General features: G+C 43.4%; 1 protein-coding gene across 4 annotated transcripts in view; it reads left to right on the forward strand.

The window, feature by feature from the left end:
- The window catches only part of BCL2 (BCL2 apoptosis regulator), a 181784-nt gene that overhangs the window by 12210 nt on the left and 152232 nt on the right, over positions 1 to 17342 (forward strand). Inside the window, exon 2 of one of the 4 annotated variants that reach the window (XM_085018467.1) lies at positions 4270 to 4457. The exons of the other annotated variants lie outside the window; for them this stretch is intronic. Coding sequence (XP_084874593.1) covers positions 4270 to 4323 — 54 coding nt within the window. The 3' untranslated portion in view covers positions 4324 to 4457. Of the gene's footprint in view, positions 1 to 4269; positions 4458 to 17342 lie in introns of those variants that run through there. 4 annotated transcript variants of the gene reach the window in all.

Consider the following 17342-nt stretch of genomic DNA (forward strand, 5'->3'; position numbering starts at 1 on the left):
TGAGCCAAAAGTAACCTAGGGCTGTGGTAAGAAGGAGCAGAGTGTGGCCAGCAGACAGGACATGGAGAAGAGGGACCGGGGGCTCCAGAGCATGTGGGGAGTTGAAGGAACAGAGGAGTCCAGCCTGGCTGGAGTGAGGGGTACAGGTAGGGTGGATTAGAAAGGTGGCCAATAGAGTTGTACCACTGTGTGTATGGGGGGGGGTGGTGGTTATTTTAGAGAGGTCCCTCTCTATTTGCTCAGCTAGACAGGTGATATTAGTGACAGGTAGGATGCTAGCTCAGTAAAGGTGATGTGTGATCTCAGTACCCAGACCAGGGATTGAATCCAGGCTGTTTCAATGAAAGCACTGTAATCCTAACCACTAGACCACCAGGGAACTCCCAAGAAATTGATAGTTTTGTGCAATAATCAGGACTGGAAAGGAGAGATTTCTGGGAAGATGTAGTGATTGACTGAATGCTTTCAAATCTTGCTCATTTCTTTTTCAGTTACAGTGGTCTTTTTTTCTGTAGCCACTTTGAAAAGAATATGTTTGGTCATTGTTCTGGTTATATACAAATTTTTTTTTTAAGTTTCCCATTCTCTTAAATTAATACAGCCTGACTGAAAACTTGATTTTGTTGGAATTCACATTGCAATAAATCTTCATTAAAAACCAGTTAATGAAGATTTATTTGAAGAAAGAACTCAACTATGAAAGACAGTTTTCACAGAATTTTTTCCTAGGTTAAAAAAAATTGCAACAGTAGTGTCTTGTTTTGATGGAGGATTTTAAAGTTTCCGAAGGAATTCTGGATCTTTTGACCCATTTGATTTTCAGAAAACTCTAGGCAAGGCAGGTATTATATTCCCACTTCTCTCTGGCTTCCTCTTCCCACACCCTTTTTGTTATTTGTTTATCCCCATGTGAAGAGAAAACCTAGACTAACAAAGCCACATGAGAGCCAGTAAGTCAAGAGGAGCGGGTGTTCAGTGCCAGACCCGGAGTCCGGGAGATATTTCTTAATGCTGTGCTCCTTCTTGGGGCATGTTTTCATAAGGACACTAGATTCCTCAATAGAAACCTAATCAAGTTTATGCCTAATTTTAAAAAATAGTATCCCTAACTGCTTTTTATCGCAAAGATTTTTCAGGAAAATTAAAATGTAATCTTGCATTTCAGGTTACTTTCTCTCCTTTGGTTTAGCTTTTGAAATGTGTTTCATCTTAATGGTGGAGGGACATCTAACTTCGCCTTATGATGCACGTGGATGTGACTGTGAATTGATCAAACTGGGCACACTTGACCTTGAAACTCCTTCTAAGGGGATGGTAGTGTCCTGGGTAAGAGAGTTTGCTAAAACTCATGCGAGGGTTCTGGAAAACAGCTCCTTTCAGCAGGGGTCAAGTGGAATTATATAAACATAAATGGCTGTTTCTGCCTAGGGATCTGTGTTTTTATTTACTTTAAAAATTGGAACTCTGGGAGTTCCCTGGTGGCACAGCAGGTTAAGGATCCCATGTTGTCACTGCTGTGGTTGGCGTTCCATCCCTGGCCCAGAAACTTCCACATGCCTCAAGCATGATCCAAAAGAAAAATTGAGCTCCTGTCTTTAGGTATCCAATATAAATTTGGTGAGTGAAGTGTTTTTTGAACTGAAAAAATGGTGGCACTTTCATCTGTAGGATTTCCCCAGTGTCTAAAGGACATATGGGTATACATTTGTTCAACTTTGTTCATTCAACAGATAATTGTAAGAGTGCTGGAGCTATGGCAGAAACATGACAGCCGTGAACTGTCTCTTGTACCTCTCGTGAATCCAACATTGTGGAGAAATCAGAACAGTAAACAGGCAAATAATTGACAATATAATATAGGGGCTACAACATAATAAAAACAAGGGAATTCAATACAGGAGTGCTGATGGGGCAGTATTAACGTCTTACATTTGTTTTTTAAAACTATAGTTGATTTATTATGTCATGCCAATTTCTGCTGTACAGCAAAGTGACCCAGTCATACATATGCATACATTCCCTTTCTTATATTATCTTCCACATGGTCTAGACCAAAAGACTGGATATAGTTCCCTGAGCTATACAGTAGGACCTCATTGCTTATCTTTATTTTATTTTATTTATTTATTTTTTGTCCCTTTAGGGCCACACCATATGGAAGTTTCCAGGCTAGGGGTGGAATCGGACATGTAGCCACCAGCCTACACCACAGCCACAGCGGTGCGAGATCCAAGCAGTGTCTGCAACCTATACCACAGCTTATAGCAATGCCGGATCCTTAGCCCACTGAGCGAGGCCAGGGATTGGACCTGCATCTCATGAATGCTACTCAGATTCGTTTCTGCTGAGCCACTACAGGAACTCCTCATTGCTCATCTTTATAGTCTTTTTTCTTTTTTGGCCACCCTGTGACATATGGAGCTCCTGGACCAGGGATCAGATCAAGCTGCAGCCATGGCCTAAGCTGCTGCTGTGACAATGCCAGATCCCTAACCCGCTATGTCAGGCCAGGGATCCAACCTGCGTCCCAGTGCTCCCAAGATGCCACTGAAGCGGAACTTCTGTATTTGTTTTTGAGTTCTTCCAATACTATTGCTGTTTGCTCAGAGGAGTTTGAATGGATTTTTATTTTTATTTACTTACTTTTCTGGCCACACTCATGGCACTTGAAAGTTCCTGGGCCAGGGATTGAACCTGCTGCAGTGATGACACTGGATCCTTAACTCACTGAGCCACCAGGGAACTCCTGAATGGCTTTTTAAAAATTAACAACTTAAAACATAGTGTCCTACCTTAAAATTTAAATATAGATTAGTATAATAAGGCCCGTACATCAGTTTAAAAATGGGCTACTGGGGTTCCCATTGTGGCTAAGTGGAAACGAATCTGACTAGTATCCATGAGGATGCAGGTTCGATCCCTGGCCTTGCTCAGTGGGTTAATAAGGATGTGGCGTTGCCATGAGCTGTAGTGTAGGTTGCAGACTGGGCTTGGATCCTGTATTACTGTGGCTATGGTGTAGGCTGGCAGCTACAGCTCTGATTCGACTCCTAGCCTGGGAACTTCCATATGCCATGGGTGCAGCCCTAAAAAGACACATACACACAAAAAAAGGTCATTTCTCTTGAACCACAAAAAGGCTAGCATGCTCACCATAGGATTAAAGATGACCTATTTTAGGCTAAAATGTTTGGAGCGCTTTCCCTATTATCCCGGACCAATCCAACCATATTCCCCATGTCCATTTGCCACAACATTGGTCATTGGCCTCAGCTGCTGAAGTTAGCAGAAAGGAAGGAAACTAGCAATAATTGAACCCCACTAGGTGCCAGATTTGGGGCTTAACACTTTACGGATAGAAGATTAGTTAACTCCAGTAACCTCCCCCTGAGGGTAGGAAGTGGAATTATAGACGAGGAAACAGAGGTTCTGCAAAATCAAGTAACTTGGCCTGGCAAGAGGCAAAAGCAGATCCTTTTTCAGGCAATCCAAGTGGTAACTGATGTCCTCTGAAACATCAAGAAATTTTTAAAAATTTAAAACACAAACCTATTAAAAGTAACAATTTGGTGCATGTGATGTTTTGGTTTCTTTTGTGTCTCTTTAGGAAGTCCATTAGCCTTCTTTATCTCAGTAACTAGGAGGTAAAATCTCTTACAATGTGGACTTTAAAAGTTCTTTCCTAGTTTAAAAAAAAAGAGACACACACAGAGAAACAAAATGCTTCTGTCTCTTCTCTTTGGCTCCAATAGTCTGTATAAATAGCCTTTGAAAAATAAGTCATAATCACTTCTTCACACCAAGACCAGACACCTGATTCAGAAACTCTCCCTGGGGTAAGTGTGTGTGTGTGTGTGTGTGTGTGTTGGAATAACACACCCACAGTGCTTTCCCGATTCAAGAGAAATGATCTCACTGTCCAATTGTTACCTGCCTAATGCCTTAATCAAAAGGTGGGAAAAGTCTGCGGTTTTACCCCTGGTGTGATCCTCAGCCCTCACTGTTCTTATTTTAGGCATGACCTTAGTGTTTTTTCCAGAGTCCAGAGGTGGAATGACATGTTACTCAAGTTTACAAGATGATGATGTATCTGCTTTTATATTTAGCTGTAAATTTTATTCTACTCATAAACAAACCCACCTTCGGTAACCACGGTGCATCAAGGGACAGTTATTTCCATTCCCCTTGGTTTAATTTGGATACATTTGGCCTAGAACAGCACAGTGTTTCCATAATAACATCTGAACAGGATGCTGTGTTGATCTGCAGGGCTCAGGGAGTTTCAGCATGGGCCAGGAAACTACTTTCTTAAAAGGAACTTAAACATCAAATTCTGACAAGATAGGAAACTCTTACTAGTCTCCTTACTAAACTCTCTTTTTTCCTTCCTGCAGTCTTGTTAATTGTTATATCTCTTGGTGATTATTAAACACATATGGATGGAATATTTAATCTTAGGTTCATGTGCAGAGTTAAGTAACTCAAATTCAGGTGGAAAAAATATTTTAAGGGATTTGTTTAATCAAGCATATACAAATTAAAAAATTTCTTCCCAGCACAACATGTTATAACTTTTAGAGTGGAACTTCATGGTATTTCACAAGGAAGCAAAAAAGGAAGGGGAATTTATTCAGGCAGACGGACAATAGTAACCTTTCATTAAATGAGACAGAGTTCAATACCAAACCCTGGCTTCTGTGTTTATTGAACTAAACACACCACCAGCTATGTCCCTTCTCTTTTACAGACCAGACCGCTTTAAAAATATTGGTCCAAAAAACCCTAAACTGTTTAATTTATAAGATATAACCCAACAGTATAATATCTGCAAGATTGCTTTATGTATTTTTTATAAATCCTTAAAATCCTAATGGCTTCAGGTAATTAGGATCTTTGCTCTTTTGATGGTTAAATATGTGACGACTGAGTTGTCTGGCTTGGTCTCAGGACAAGAGAAGGGTGGGTTTGGGTTCTGTGCCCAGGATGGGCTCCCCGGTTTCCAGCGTAAAAAGAAGGCCCCGCCCTTCCTCTGCCCCCTCCCACTCACACACCCCCTCCCTGGGATGATTCATAGTGTCCACATGGAAATGAAGAGGACCCATCTGTCACCAGTGTTGTCATTTGTGAATAAAAAGCCTTTATGGCTGCAAAGCCCATTAACGCCCTCAGAAATCTCTGTTTAAGCAATTATGGTGATCCTCAACACATCTAGGAAGGAGGAAGTAATTTCCACCCCTGCTATGCAGAAGGATATTCATAAAGCTCACGTGCCGAAGGTCATACCCATTCCTCATTAGAGTTGGGCCATCATTCTTAACAGCTTTGCTTTAAAATACATAAACATATATAATATGAATGTGGGTGCATGTTTATCTGATAAACAAAACTGATATAACTAAAACTTGCAGTTTTGACTTTTTTTTTTTTTTTTTTTTTTTTTGTCTTTTTGCCTTTTCTAGGGCGGGCTCCCACGGCATAGGGAGGTTCCCAGGCTAGGGGTCTAAACGGAGCTGTAGCTGCCGGCCTACACCACAGCCACAGCAACGTGGGATCCGAGCCGCGTCTGCAACCTCCACCACAGCTCACGGCAACGCCAGATCCTTAACCCACTGAGCAAGGCCAGGGACCGAACCCGCAACCTCATGGTTCCTAGTCGGATTCGTTAACCACTGAGCCACCACAGGAACTCCTGACCATTTTTAAGTGCATCTTAAGTTCAGTGACATTAAGCACATTCACAATGTTGTATAGCCATGCTCACCATCCATGCCCAGAACTTTTCTGTCATTCCGAACTGAGACGCTGTACTCATTAAACAGCAACTGCCCTGTTGCCTCCCACCTACCTGCCACCCTCCAGGCCCCGGTAACCACTATTTTGTCCTCTGTTTCTATGAATTTGACTTCTCTTTGTATATCGTGTAAGTGGAATCGTACAATAATTGTCCTTTTATGTCTGGCTTATTTCACTTAGTGTAACATTTTCAAGGTTCATCCATATTGTAGCAGGTGTGGGAATTTTATTTCTTAAGGCTGAAGAGCTTTCTACCCAATTCAAAAAATCCACTTTCTCACAAGATTGGTTATCATGTCCCCCAGCCAACAGAAACAGCAAATATAGTTCATTAGGACTGAGTTGGCAGAGGAGACCTGCAGATTGTTTTAAAATTGATTTTCAAAGTCTGACTGCTGGGAGTTCCCGTTGTAGCTCAGCGTTCACGAACCCGACTGGTATCTGTGAGGACAAAGATTCTGTCCTTGGCCTTGCCAGTGGGTTAAGGATCTGGCATTGCTATGAGCTGTGGTGTAGGTCACAGATGCAACTTGGATCCTGCATTGCTCTGGCTGTGACATAGGTCAGCAGCTGCAGCTCTGATTGGACCCTTAGCCAGGGAACTTCCATATGCCACGGGTATGGCCCTAAAAACAAAACAAAACAAAACAAAAAAAATCTGATTGTCAGGAAGAAGTTAAAAATGCTATTAAGACTGGCTCAGGAACTGAAAAGCACAGCCCTCTGAGGCACCTCTGTGTGGGGCAGACAGTAATGAAGATCTCAGCTGCCCTTGAGGTTATCAGCGGGTTGTAAGCCTCGGACAGTCTTACTTTTTCCTAAGGATGTTGCTGAGTCATCAAGACAGGCCTGTTTTCCATAGGAAGAGTTGAAGAGTTCAGAGAAAGCGGGTAATAAGTTTCAGAAATATCTTCATTCCAAATGGTCAAAAAAAAGGTGTTTTTTTTTTTTTAAAGTTTAGGCTTCAGTCATCTGAAAAATCCACTTCAGTGAAATGATTCATTCCAGAGGGTGAACGAGAAGAAGCAAAGCAAGAGTAGTGTAAAATAAATAAATAAATAAAATAAAAATAGAACAAAAGACTGTCTGTGACCTTTACTTACCTGTTACATTCCATTTCTTCCCCTACCTCACTTTTTTAAGTGGAGAATTTTTAGGAACTTGACCCAAGTGGATATGGATATTGTGATTTCAGGGGGATTTTTTCTGTATTGCTCTCACCTAGATCTTCCTCTCAGTGCCTATGTTACATTGTTTGAATATTTAGAATAGTCATGTGACAGTGTGAGGAGCTACGTTACAGTGCATTAGCTCAGAGCATCTGACTCTGAATGTCAATTTGAAAACATCGTAACGTAAAGTGTGGTCCTTAGCTCATTCCATGTTCTCCATGCCTGCTAGGCATCTGGACACCATCTTTGGCCTCGCGGAGGGCAGTCTCCTGGGGAGACAGAAACACAAATGAATATGACAATCCAGTGAGTTTTTTCCTGAGAAATTTAAGGATGATTTCATAGAGGAAGAGCCATTTGGCCTGGGTCTTGAAGGATAAGTTGCCCTACGGAGAAGGGGCAAGGCTACCATGTGCAAATCAGCAGTCGTGAGAATGATCCAGAGGGCAGCATAACCAGAGAGAAGGAGTCCTGGGGTGAAATGAAGGAGCTGAAGCTGAGGGGACAGTCGAGGCTGACTCACTGGCCCCAAGTGTCTCCCTAAGGATTTCAGATTTGATCTTCCACACAGTGGAGAGCCAGTGAGGGTTTCTAGCAGGGTGGTGAGTGTGTGTGTGTGTGTGTGTGTGTGTGTGTGTGTTGGGGGGAGGGGAAGATGGGGGCAGGTGTCTTTCTTGGCACCTGCCCTGTACACCTGCCGCATCTTCCCACTGAGGTGGAACAATTGTGAAAGTCACTTCAAAAGTAGAATCAGTGAAGTCTGTAGGAGCTGAGGAATGTGGATATGATCTGCCCATCCCTGAATACTCAGGGCTTAGCATGGGACAAGCACAGGATAGGTGCCCAGTGAATATCGGCCAAGTGACTGAATGTATGAGAGTGGCCTGTTCCGACCTATGAAGCAGTACCAGTGGCATTAAAGGGTGCCCAGCTGTACTTGGGATAAACCAGGTGTTCGCAGGGCACCTGCTCTGTGCCAGACACTTTCTAAACGTTCTGTCTCCCTTAACACATTTATCTCTATGACAGGGCAGGTGGGTGTGGTTTTATCCTTGTCTCGCAGATGGAGCTTGGAGAGGTGACTAATTACAGTTGCTTTGGTGGCAGAGCTGGGATTTGAACCCAGGCATCCCTGGAGCACTTGGTGTTCTTCGTCACAGCGCTTTGTCACCTCCCTTCCCCTGGAGTTTCCAGAAAGCTGCTTTTATCAAGGCCTCAGAAATGATGACTCGGGGCAAACATAACCAGGGGCAGGATGCAGAGAAGCCTGTTTAGGAAACCATTTATCTCCCGTAGACGTACCGTCTGAGATGACCTTAGTGAAATAACAATGCAATAATAACAGTGCTACAGTCTTTTCCCTGGCATAAGAAACCACTTTTGTCATGAAAATGGAATTTCTCTGGGAAATCGTCCTAGAAAGAGATAGGCGGCTGAAATAAAATAACAAAAAATGTGAAATAGTATCAAATTGTTTTCTGCGTGTTTTCCCTCCTCCCCCTGCCTGCCCAGTAGTGTCATTTACTTTGTTCACTTAAAATGTACAGCCTGGGTCCCTCAGTCCCAAAGCAAGAGAGGAGTGTGTACATCCAGAGAGGCCTGCGACACACCTGGCTAAAGGGAGAGGGGATCCATTAGGGTCCATTAGGGTCAGCATTGCTTTCAGGGTGGAAGCCTGTGGTTTTCTGGAATGAAGGGTGGTGTGTGTGGTTTCCCCGGTGGCCCACGGGCTGGAATCTGAGCTCGGCGGCGTTCAGGTGTGTATGTCCTGGATCAGTACACCCCCAACTGAAGCTGTGTTCTCAGGCCATAGGTCAGAATTGTCTAAAATAAACTCTTGTCATAACAAGGGAGGTGGCAGCCAGATTACATCTCAGAGTTCCTCCATGCGTTCACTCCAGAGGACACCAATTTTCCTGTCCTTGTGGGGAAGGATTCCATTTTTATACGGATTCTAACTAGGGGTCTGTCTTGCTCTCCCACCCTCACAAATGGTGATACATGGTGGTGGCCATAGCAGCATGGAGAGAGTGCAGCCTGGAAACCCAGCCAAGTTCTCATGGCTCTGATTTTATACAAATTTGCTCAATAGAATGCAAATGATTTCATAGTAATGGGGACCCAGGGACAAGTGTTCATCTGTGTTCAGCCCTCTCCTTGGGCTTTTGGCAGCAGCCACTTCAGAGATAAGGACAGATCTGCATAGGGCCATTTAAAGACGGTTTGGGAAGGAATGGCTCACAGCACCACAGAGACCTCACCTGGCTTTTCAGCAGCCCTCTGGCAGCCCGAGAACCAAGACTTCTGTGTTTTGAGAACAGAAAAGGTCAACATGGATGAACGCCTTTTAAAGCCCTTTCTTCCTCTTCTTGTCCCGAAGATGTCCCATGATCACAGCATACATCCTAACACTTAAGCATCCCACACAATGACTGGGCATTTGCTCACTACAAGGCAGGGTCCTAGTCACTGATTAAAGGCTCATGTGGGCCATCAAAGTGTGGAACCCAAACGCCGTATCCAAAACCTAGTCCTGCACTGTCCAGTATGGTCAGGGGCATGTGGAATGTGCCTCGTCTGAATTGAGATGTGATTTGAGTGTAAATACACACCAAGTTTCAAAAACTTAGTATGAAAAGATGAATGCAAACTCTTCATTGATCATTTTCCTGTTAATTGCATGTTGAAATGATATTTTGGATATATTGTTTGGAATGAAGTATATTCAATGTGGCTACTGGAAAATTGAGGATGACACATTATATTTTTATTGGACGCACCTGGTCTAGACTGCTGACCCTTTATTACACAGCGTGGTCACCTTTTAATTCTCCTATTTGGATATTATTGTAGAGGAGGGTAGAAACATCTTTTCTTTTCCCACAGATGGGGTACGGTGTAGACAGTTTCATGGCACATTGTGTAACCTCACAAAGTGTGTTCACACCAAGTTTATAGTTGATCCCACTGTCAGTCCACTGAGGTAGAGAGGAAAGGCCTGGCCAACACTTTTATAGGTATTTTTCAAGTATAATTTCTATCACAGGCCAATGCCTATAAGAAATAAACTCAAAATTACCCATGGAAATATTGACTTGTGTTTCTATACCAAAGATAATAGACTGGGATCCTATTTAGAAGCAAATATGTTCATGTCTTTGTGTGTAAATAGACACAGCCATGTCCTGTAGCCAAATATGAAGCATTCATGAAAGGTTGTGGCTGATGTGCACTGGAAAAATATGACTCCCATTGAATTTTTGGATCTGTCAGGTCACGGGGTAGGGGAGGGTTAGGGCATGTTGTCATGACAAGGGGATCTTTCCTTTGTTTGAGAGTTAGCTATTGTCATGTCCAATTCCTGACAGCTCAAAACGAGGTTGATTGATCTCGACCTGTCAGAAAGGCTCGAGGTTGAGTTTGGCCATCCAGGGGATGGAAGGATGGACATCCAAAGGAAGGAAGGACAAAGCAGAACCCTGGACTGAAGAGGCATGGGATCAGATCCAGGAATTTTACTCTCAGTGCTTCTGACAGCAAACGTGTGAGGTTTTCTCACACCAACAAGCAATTCTGCCAATCCCTGGGCATCAGCTGGGTGTCCTATACTTGAATCAATGTGGATAGTAACTCCAGGTGGAGTCAGCATCAGATCCCATACGTTAAGGGCTCAGTCCCACAAGACTGCCCCCACTTTAGACACTACTCAAAAATCTCAGCCACCTACAGGTTCCTGTAACCCCTTCCTCACGCTCGATAATTTGTTAGCACAGCTCACAGGACTCAAGAAGATTGCCTGGGAGTTCCCTTCATGGCTCAGTGGTTAATTTGCACAACTAGGATCCAAGAGGATGCAGGTTTGATCCCTGGCCTCAACTCAGTGGGTTAAGGATCCATTGTTGCCGGGAGCTGTCGTGTAGGTCGCAGACACAGCTCGGATCTGATGTCGCTGTGGCTGTGCTGTAGGCCGGCAGCTGTAGCACTGATTCAACCCCAGCCTGGGAACTTCCATATGCTGTGGATGAAACTCTAAAAAGCAAAAAAAAAAAAAAAAAAAGAAAAAAAGAAAGAGAGAGAAAGAAAAGAAAGAAAGAAAGAAAGAAAGAAAGAAAGAAAGAAAGAAAGAAAGAAAGAAAGAAAGAAAGAAAGAAAGAAAGAAAGGAAAGAAAGAAAAAGATACTTTACTAACTCAGGAACAGCCAAATGGAAGAGACGCACAGGGGAAGAGGCCTGGTCCTTCCTTGCCCTCTCTAACAGTGCCCCTGCCAGCACCTCAATACTTTCACCAACCTGATTGCCCCATAGTCTAGGGGTTTTAATGGTAGTTTCATTATGTAGACGAAGTTGATGAAATCATTGGCCATTGTAGGAACTCAGTTTCTAGCTCCCCCACTCTGATCAGTTCCAACCCCCTGATCATGCCTTGGCCTTCTGGTGACCAGCCTCCATCCTGAAGTGACCTAGGGGCCCCAGGCCCCAGTCATCTCACTAGCACACAAAAAATACTCATCACTGGATGTCCCAAAGGTCTTGGAAGCCCTTGTTTCAGGAACCAGGAACTGTTACCACAGATGCGCCCTCACCCCATCACTCAGGAAGTGACAAGGATTTCAGGAGCTCAATTCCTTATTTATGCCACAAAGTCCCACACTCAAAACTGGCAAAGAATGGAGAGTGCACTTCTAGAGCAATGAGAGAAGCTGTCAAGGCCAAGACCGGGAGGTGGGTGCGGCCGGTGAGATGAGCACAGCTCTGAGGGCACTAGTGCTAAAGGCCTTGGGTTGTATCCTCTTGGTTCTCCCAGGAACCTACCATTTGGGCAAGCTGCACAGTTTTCTGAGCTTCAGTTTTTTCACCTGCAAACCAGGGAGTTGTGTTAAAGTGTCTGTCACTAAAATTTTGTGATTCTGTGAGTTTTGAAGACCAGAGAATTGGCAGGTATAATATTAATGTTATCTATGATAGCATAGGGGTGTGCTTCTTACTGCTCTTCTCCTTTTGTCTAATATACTGGGGGGCACTGAGATCCATGGTAAATATGATCATTGTTCTGGACCATTCATTTGGCCCTGAGTGAGACAGGTGTTGAAGCCAGAATTCCCTTGCAGCTGTGGCCAGTACACACGTATTATAGCGTAATATCTGAAAACATGTATATGAATTTCTTTCTTGGCTTTCCCTTTTTTCCTCATCTGTATACTTTCTGTGATTTATAATTATTTCATATCTTGAGAGTTTAATATTACACAGGTAGCAGTTTCTCCACATGGATCATAGGCTTTAGTAAATACATGCTGTTCTTGTCTACAACTGTTTTCTCTACCCTCTCCTGCCTATGGACTAAAAAATTTCTGGGCCATAGATGAACACCATAAGAATTTAATTACACTTGTAAAATTTTTAAATAAGGACTTGCAAGATTTGTTATAAAACCAGGAATTCTCATTGTGGCGCAGCAGAAACGAATCCAACAAGGAACCGTGAGGTTGTGGGTTCTATCCCTGGCCCTGCTCAGTGGGTTAAGGATCCGGCATTGCATTGCTGTGACCTGTGGTGTAGGTCAAAGATGTGGCTTGGATCTAGCATTGCTGCAACTGTGGCATAGGCTGGCAGCTACAGGTCTGTTTCAACCCCTAGCCTGGGAACCTCCAATATGCCTCAGGTACAGCCCTAAAAAATACAAAAAAAAAAAAATTTGTTATAAAACCAAAGTAGTCAAGACAATGTGTTATTGGTATAAGGACAGACACATAGATCAGTGAAAAAGAACAGAATCCAGAAATAGGTCCATGCATCTACAGTGACTTAATTTTTTAGACCTGTGCCAATGAAATTTAGTGGAGAGAGGAAAGTCTTCTCAGTAAGTTTTTCTAGAGTATCCAGACATCTATACAAGAGGACAAAAGTGAAGCTTGAACTCTACTTCATTCTATCTACACAATTAATTTAAAGTGGATCCTAGACCTATAAGTGAAAATTTAAACTATAAAGTTTAAGAAAATACAGGAGAATATTTCCGTGATCTTGTGTTAGGCAGAGATTTCTTAGACAAGACACAAAATGCACTAATAGTAAAAGGGAAAATAATGAATGAGAACTTCATCACATTTGAAGTACAAGTTATTTTAAGGTGGCCCTGACAACTGATTTCAGTTTTTGACTATGTTTTTCTTTTTCTTTCTTTCTTTCTTGACTGTGCCTGAGACATGTGGAAGTTCCTGGGCCAGGGATCGAACCCCCACCATAGCAGTGACCTTCTGTAGTGACAACTCTGGATTCTTACCCTGCTGCACCACAGGAGAATTCCTACTTCTTCTTTTAAGATGATATTTTAATGGCTTTTAGTAGGCATGGGGAGACAAAGGCCTTGGTTCTTAGATAGCTTTGTATCTTGTGGAGAATCACTCCAGGAGCACATGCCTCCATGGAGGGGCCCAGCCACCTCGCCTGCCTTGTTCTCCTCTGCTCAGCACCAAGAAGCCTGGCATCGTTTTTGCGGGAATGAAAAGATTGGCAGAGCTGCCCTAGATGACAGCCCTGCAAAACACCATGGCAGAAGGTTTGGTCTACATACCAAGGCAGCCAGCGTATTAATTGCATTCTCCGTGATCACAAAAAAGGCGCTGAATTATTCTCTTCATGTTTTAAGAATGACAGGCTTTTGCTCTGCCAGCTCTAAGCATAGTGCTATCACATGGAAAGGAGATGCTAGATGTGACTTAAAAAAAAAAAAAAGTGTGGACGTGACGATCACTGGTAGGCAGGCAGCTTGTTCTTAAAAAAGATCTAAAGTTGAACTGTTTCATAATCGGTACCTGCAAAAAGATTAGGAGCCTGGTGAGGAAGTGTTTCCATAAATTGACTTGAGCTATGAAAGCGTTTTCCATCTGAAATCTTACTTTAAAATTTGAAATGGGACTTTTCAAGTTGCCTTGCTTCTGTGAAGTCCCATTTTCCTTTATGTTTGTGCGTGGACTGGAGGAGAAGTGGTCCAGGTGATTTCTGTCCTTATCTTCCCCAAGGCTCTGTTCAAACACATTCATGAATGTTCTGAATATCCAGGTCCTGCAGACACACTGTGCCCTCACCTGCTGTCACTGTTTGAACCAGTTGTTCCCTCTGCCAAGGGCATCCTGCCTTCAGAGCCCGTGCTCACACTCGCTCCGCCCTGCACAGGCACGTTTTCTTTCTGGTCACTCTCATCTCTGAACCTGGCAAGGCTATTTCGTTGAGAGCTGTTTGTGATGATTGAACTTGGTTGGGGGGAGAGTAGAGAAAGCAGGTGTCAGCCTGTGTCGTGGGGATTTTCCTATGCTGAAAATTGTTATTCTGTGCAGCACCCCACCCTCCCCTCTCAAGCCCCAAAAAAAGAGAAGTACGAAGGCTGCTGATGTTCAAAGCTTGAGTATGTTTTGCTTTAAAATGTTCAGTAGATCAGAGGACATTTCATTCTGGGCAGTGAAGTCTGGAGAAGTATTTTGATTTCCTATGATTAAACCTCGTCTTCCCTTCCTTCTCATCCTGGTGGCTCGAGTAAGGTCTGACAGGAGGTGGGGGGGAGACGGGCAGCCACGGATGGCCTGGCTTGGCTCTGATGGGGGCGGGGGGCTGGGTCCGGCCAGGGGCTGGGGCCAGTGGGTGCATATGTCACATGTTCACAGAAGGCTTGGAGCAGAGCATGACTCCTCCAAACTTCCCCATCAGAGCGTACCCCCACCCAAAGGGAGATTCGAGCAGCCACCGGGTCTTGGTGTGAGAGCCATTGTTGACATTCCTTGTCACCTGCAATAAGAGGGAGATGCCCAGGGCAAGAGGGTCTTCTGTCTGTGGGCTGTTTGCCTGCTACAGGCGGTGCAGCTTGCTTTTCTTTTCTAGAGTGAGCTGTTAAGTGAGTGCTTCACTCAGTAGAACCTTCTGCAGGAGAAACATTTCCTGACCGTCCCTCCTACCACCAACACACACCTATTTCACTCAGTCGCAGAGAACTTTTAAGCCAGTCCTCCGTGGTGTATCTCGTGGCTGAGGAACCATTCATTCACTGAGGAAAATGGTCCTGTCTTTACCTTCTTTCAAAGACCATTCCATCTGCTGCCCATTTACAGAGCACCTACTATGAACACCTGCCACACACACCTCAACCCTTCTCCTTCTGCGTGTGAGCCCTTTATTATCTCTTTGTTATCAGACTGCAACTCCCAGCCTAGAATTGTACATGTAAGTGAAATATAGAACGTGCAGTTAAAACATGCAGGTTACTTATAAAATACATTGCACAGTCTAGAAGGAACACCCTTCTCAAACTGTGTATTTTGTTTCAGTGTTCATCTTAATCTTTATTGCCATCCTTTCATATCTAAGATGACTATAAAATTTATTGTCCAAGCTGGGATGCTTGTGAGAGTGAAAAGAGGTGCTACGAATTATAACTCTGGGATGTCAGGATAAACTGGGGTAGTCCCAGGCTAATTGGCACCTATAGTAACACCTCTGGGCATATCCACCTTTTTGAAGGTTTGGACATGATTTTGGGTGTGAGTGTGTGGGGGGCTTGTGCTGAGTCCTTCCAGCATTTTTCTGAAAACCAAATAAACCCCTTTGTAGGTTTCTGTGTCATGTTAAATCACCCCTGGAATTTATTCACAAGAACTACTTTGGTTGATCTGTTAAGTCTTTTACTAGGTTTTGTCTGGACACTCCATTTCCACGCTCAGGATGTAGCCACCTTGCATTTGCCCACTGCATCACTCTCCTGTGAGTTCAGCACTGCTTTAAAGGGGCTTCTAGCCTTCTTGGACTGTGACTGGACTTCTTTCCCATGGGATTTTTCTCCTATATGAATTTGCTTCTTTGTTTAGGAGTCTCAGAATAGGAGGCAGAGACATAAGCTGGACTCTATGTCTAACTGTTTCAGTAAGGTTGTCTTCCATCTTTCTGGTATGAGAAAGAAATGCACCTAAGGAGTCCTTTCAGCCGTTCTTTTCTATTTTATTTTATTTATTTGTAATTATTATTATTGTTGTTATTTTGCTTTTTAGAGCTACACACATGGCATATGGAAGTTCTCAGACTAGGGGTCGAATTAGAGCTATAGCTGATGGCCTATAGCAGCCATGGCAGCCAGATCCAAGCTGCCTCTATGACCTACACCACAGCTCACAGCAATGCTGGATCCCTAACCCACTGAGTGAGCCCAGGGATAGAACCTGCATCCTCAGGAATCCTAGTCAGGTTCTTAACCCGCTGAGCCACAACGGAAACTCCAGTTCTTTTCTATTTTATTGAGGGAAAACAAAAGAGTACTCATGAGTACCCCAGCCTTGTTAGTGTGACAAAAAGCGTTCCAAATATACTAAGTAGTTCTGAGGTTATTTGCTCACCTTTGTGCTATTGAATGTGCCTCAGCTTGCACTTCTATATGTTGGGATAGGAATTCCTTGCTTTAAATTGCAACCTCCAAGAGGATGGGAGCGCGTGTTTGTTTCACTTTCTGCGAATGATGCCCGCCATGAGACTGTGAATCCATTGACACTTGATGAGTGTTGCTTTCTGGTGCTAAGTTTGATCTGTTGACAAGCATCAGGCCATATGTGACAGTGACTGCCCTAAACTAGGTAATGTTCCCATCAACTCGGTTTTGTGAGTCTTTGATAAGAAGTTATGACTTTTTGAAAAAAGGTAGAATTTTTTTGTAACCATGAACTTCCATCTGCCCAGTCAAAATAATAATACATTTGGAGGACAATTTAGAGATTCTTTCAACAAATAAAGAAGAATAGAAACCAAGCAAATGTGCCCAAAGAATTTGGTACTGGAAGAAAATCGGCTTCATCTTACTAAGCAACTCTTGTGAAAAGCTTATCCATTTTTTGCTTTTTTTGCACTTTTCAATCTGCAGCTCAGTTAGGCCACAGGAAAAGGATGGTGTACCTTCAAAGAGCCGGTTGAGTTGGCCAGGTTCTTTGTATTCGTGGAAAACAGCTGTGGGTGCTGAGGGTAAAAGTCAGGCTTTTGTTCCATGCAAAGGTGGGAAGATTCAGTCTTGAGACGTCTCGTTCTTCTGTGGAGGAGGAGTTGGCAGATGTTGAGCTGCTTTATCGACATCTTCAAGGCGTTTGAAATGTGTTGATAATGACCTGGGAAAGAGACACGGGCGGGATGACAGTGGGAGTAGGAAAGAAACATTCGTCCTACACAGTACTCGCCTCTTCTCTTGTTTTTTTTTGTCGGTGGTGTGGCTGCAGATTAAATGAATTAGGTTATTTGTTTCCATTGCCTTCTACCAAATAGAAGTACTGGTATAAGCCCTCCATTATTTTTTTCCTGACTATTGAAGCATAAATTAATTCTGTGAAAGGAGAGCTGTCCAGAGCAATGAGT

This window comes from Sus scrofa, chromosome 1, assembly GCF_054392235.1.
Source record: "Sus scrofa isolate SSC_HxYL_T2T_F1_AM1 chromosome 1, Sscrofa_HxYL_maternal_Yorkshire_Landrace_v2.0, whole genome shotgun sequence".
Lineage (NCBI taxonomy): Eukaryota > Metazoa > Chordata > Mammalia > Artiodactyla > Suidae > Sus > Sus scrofa.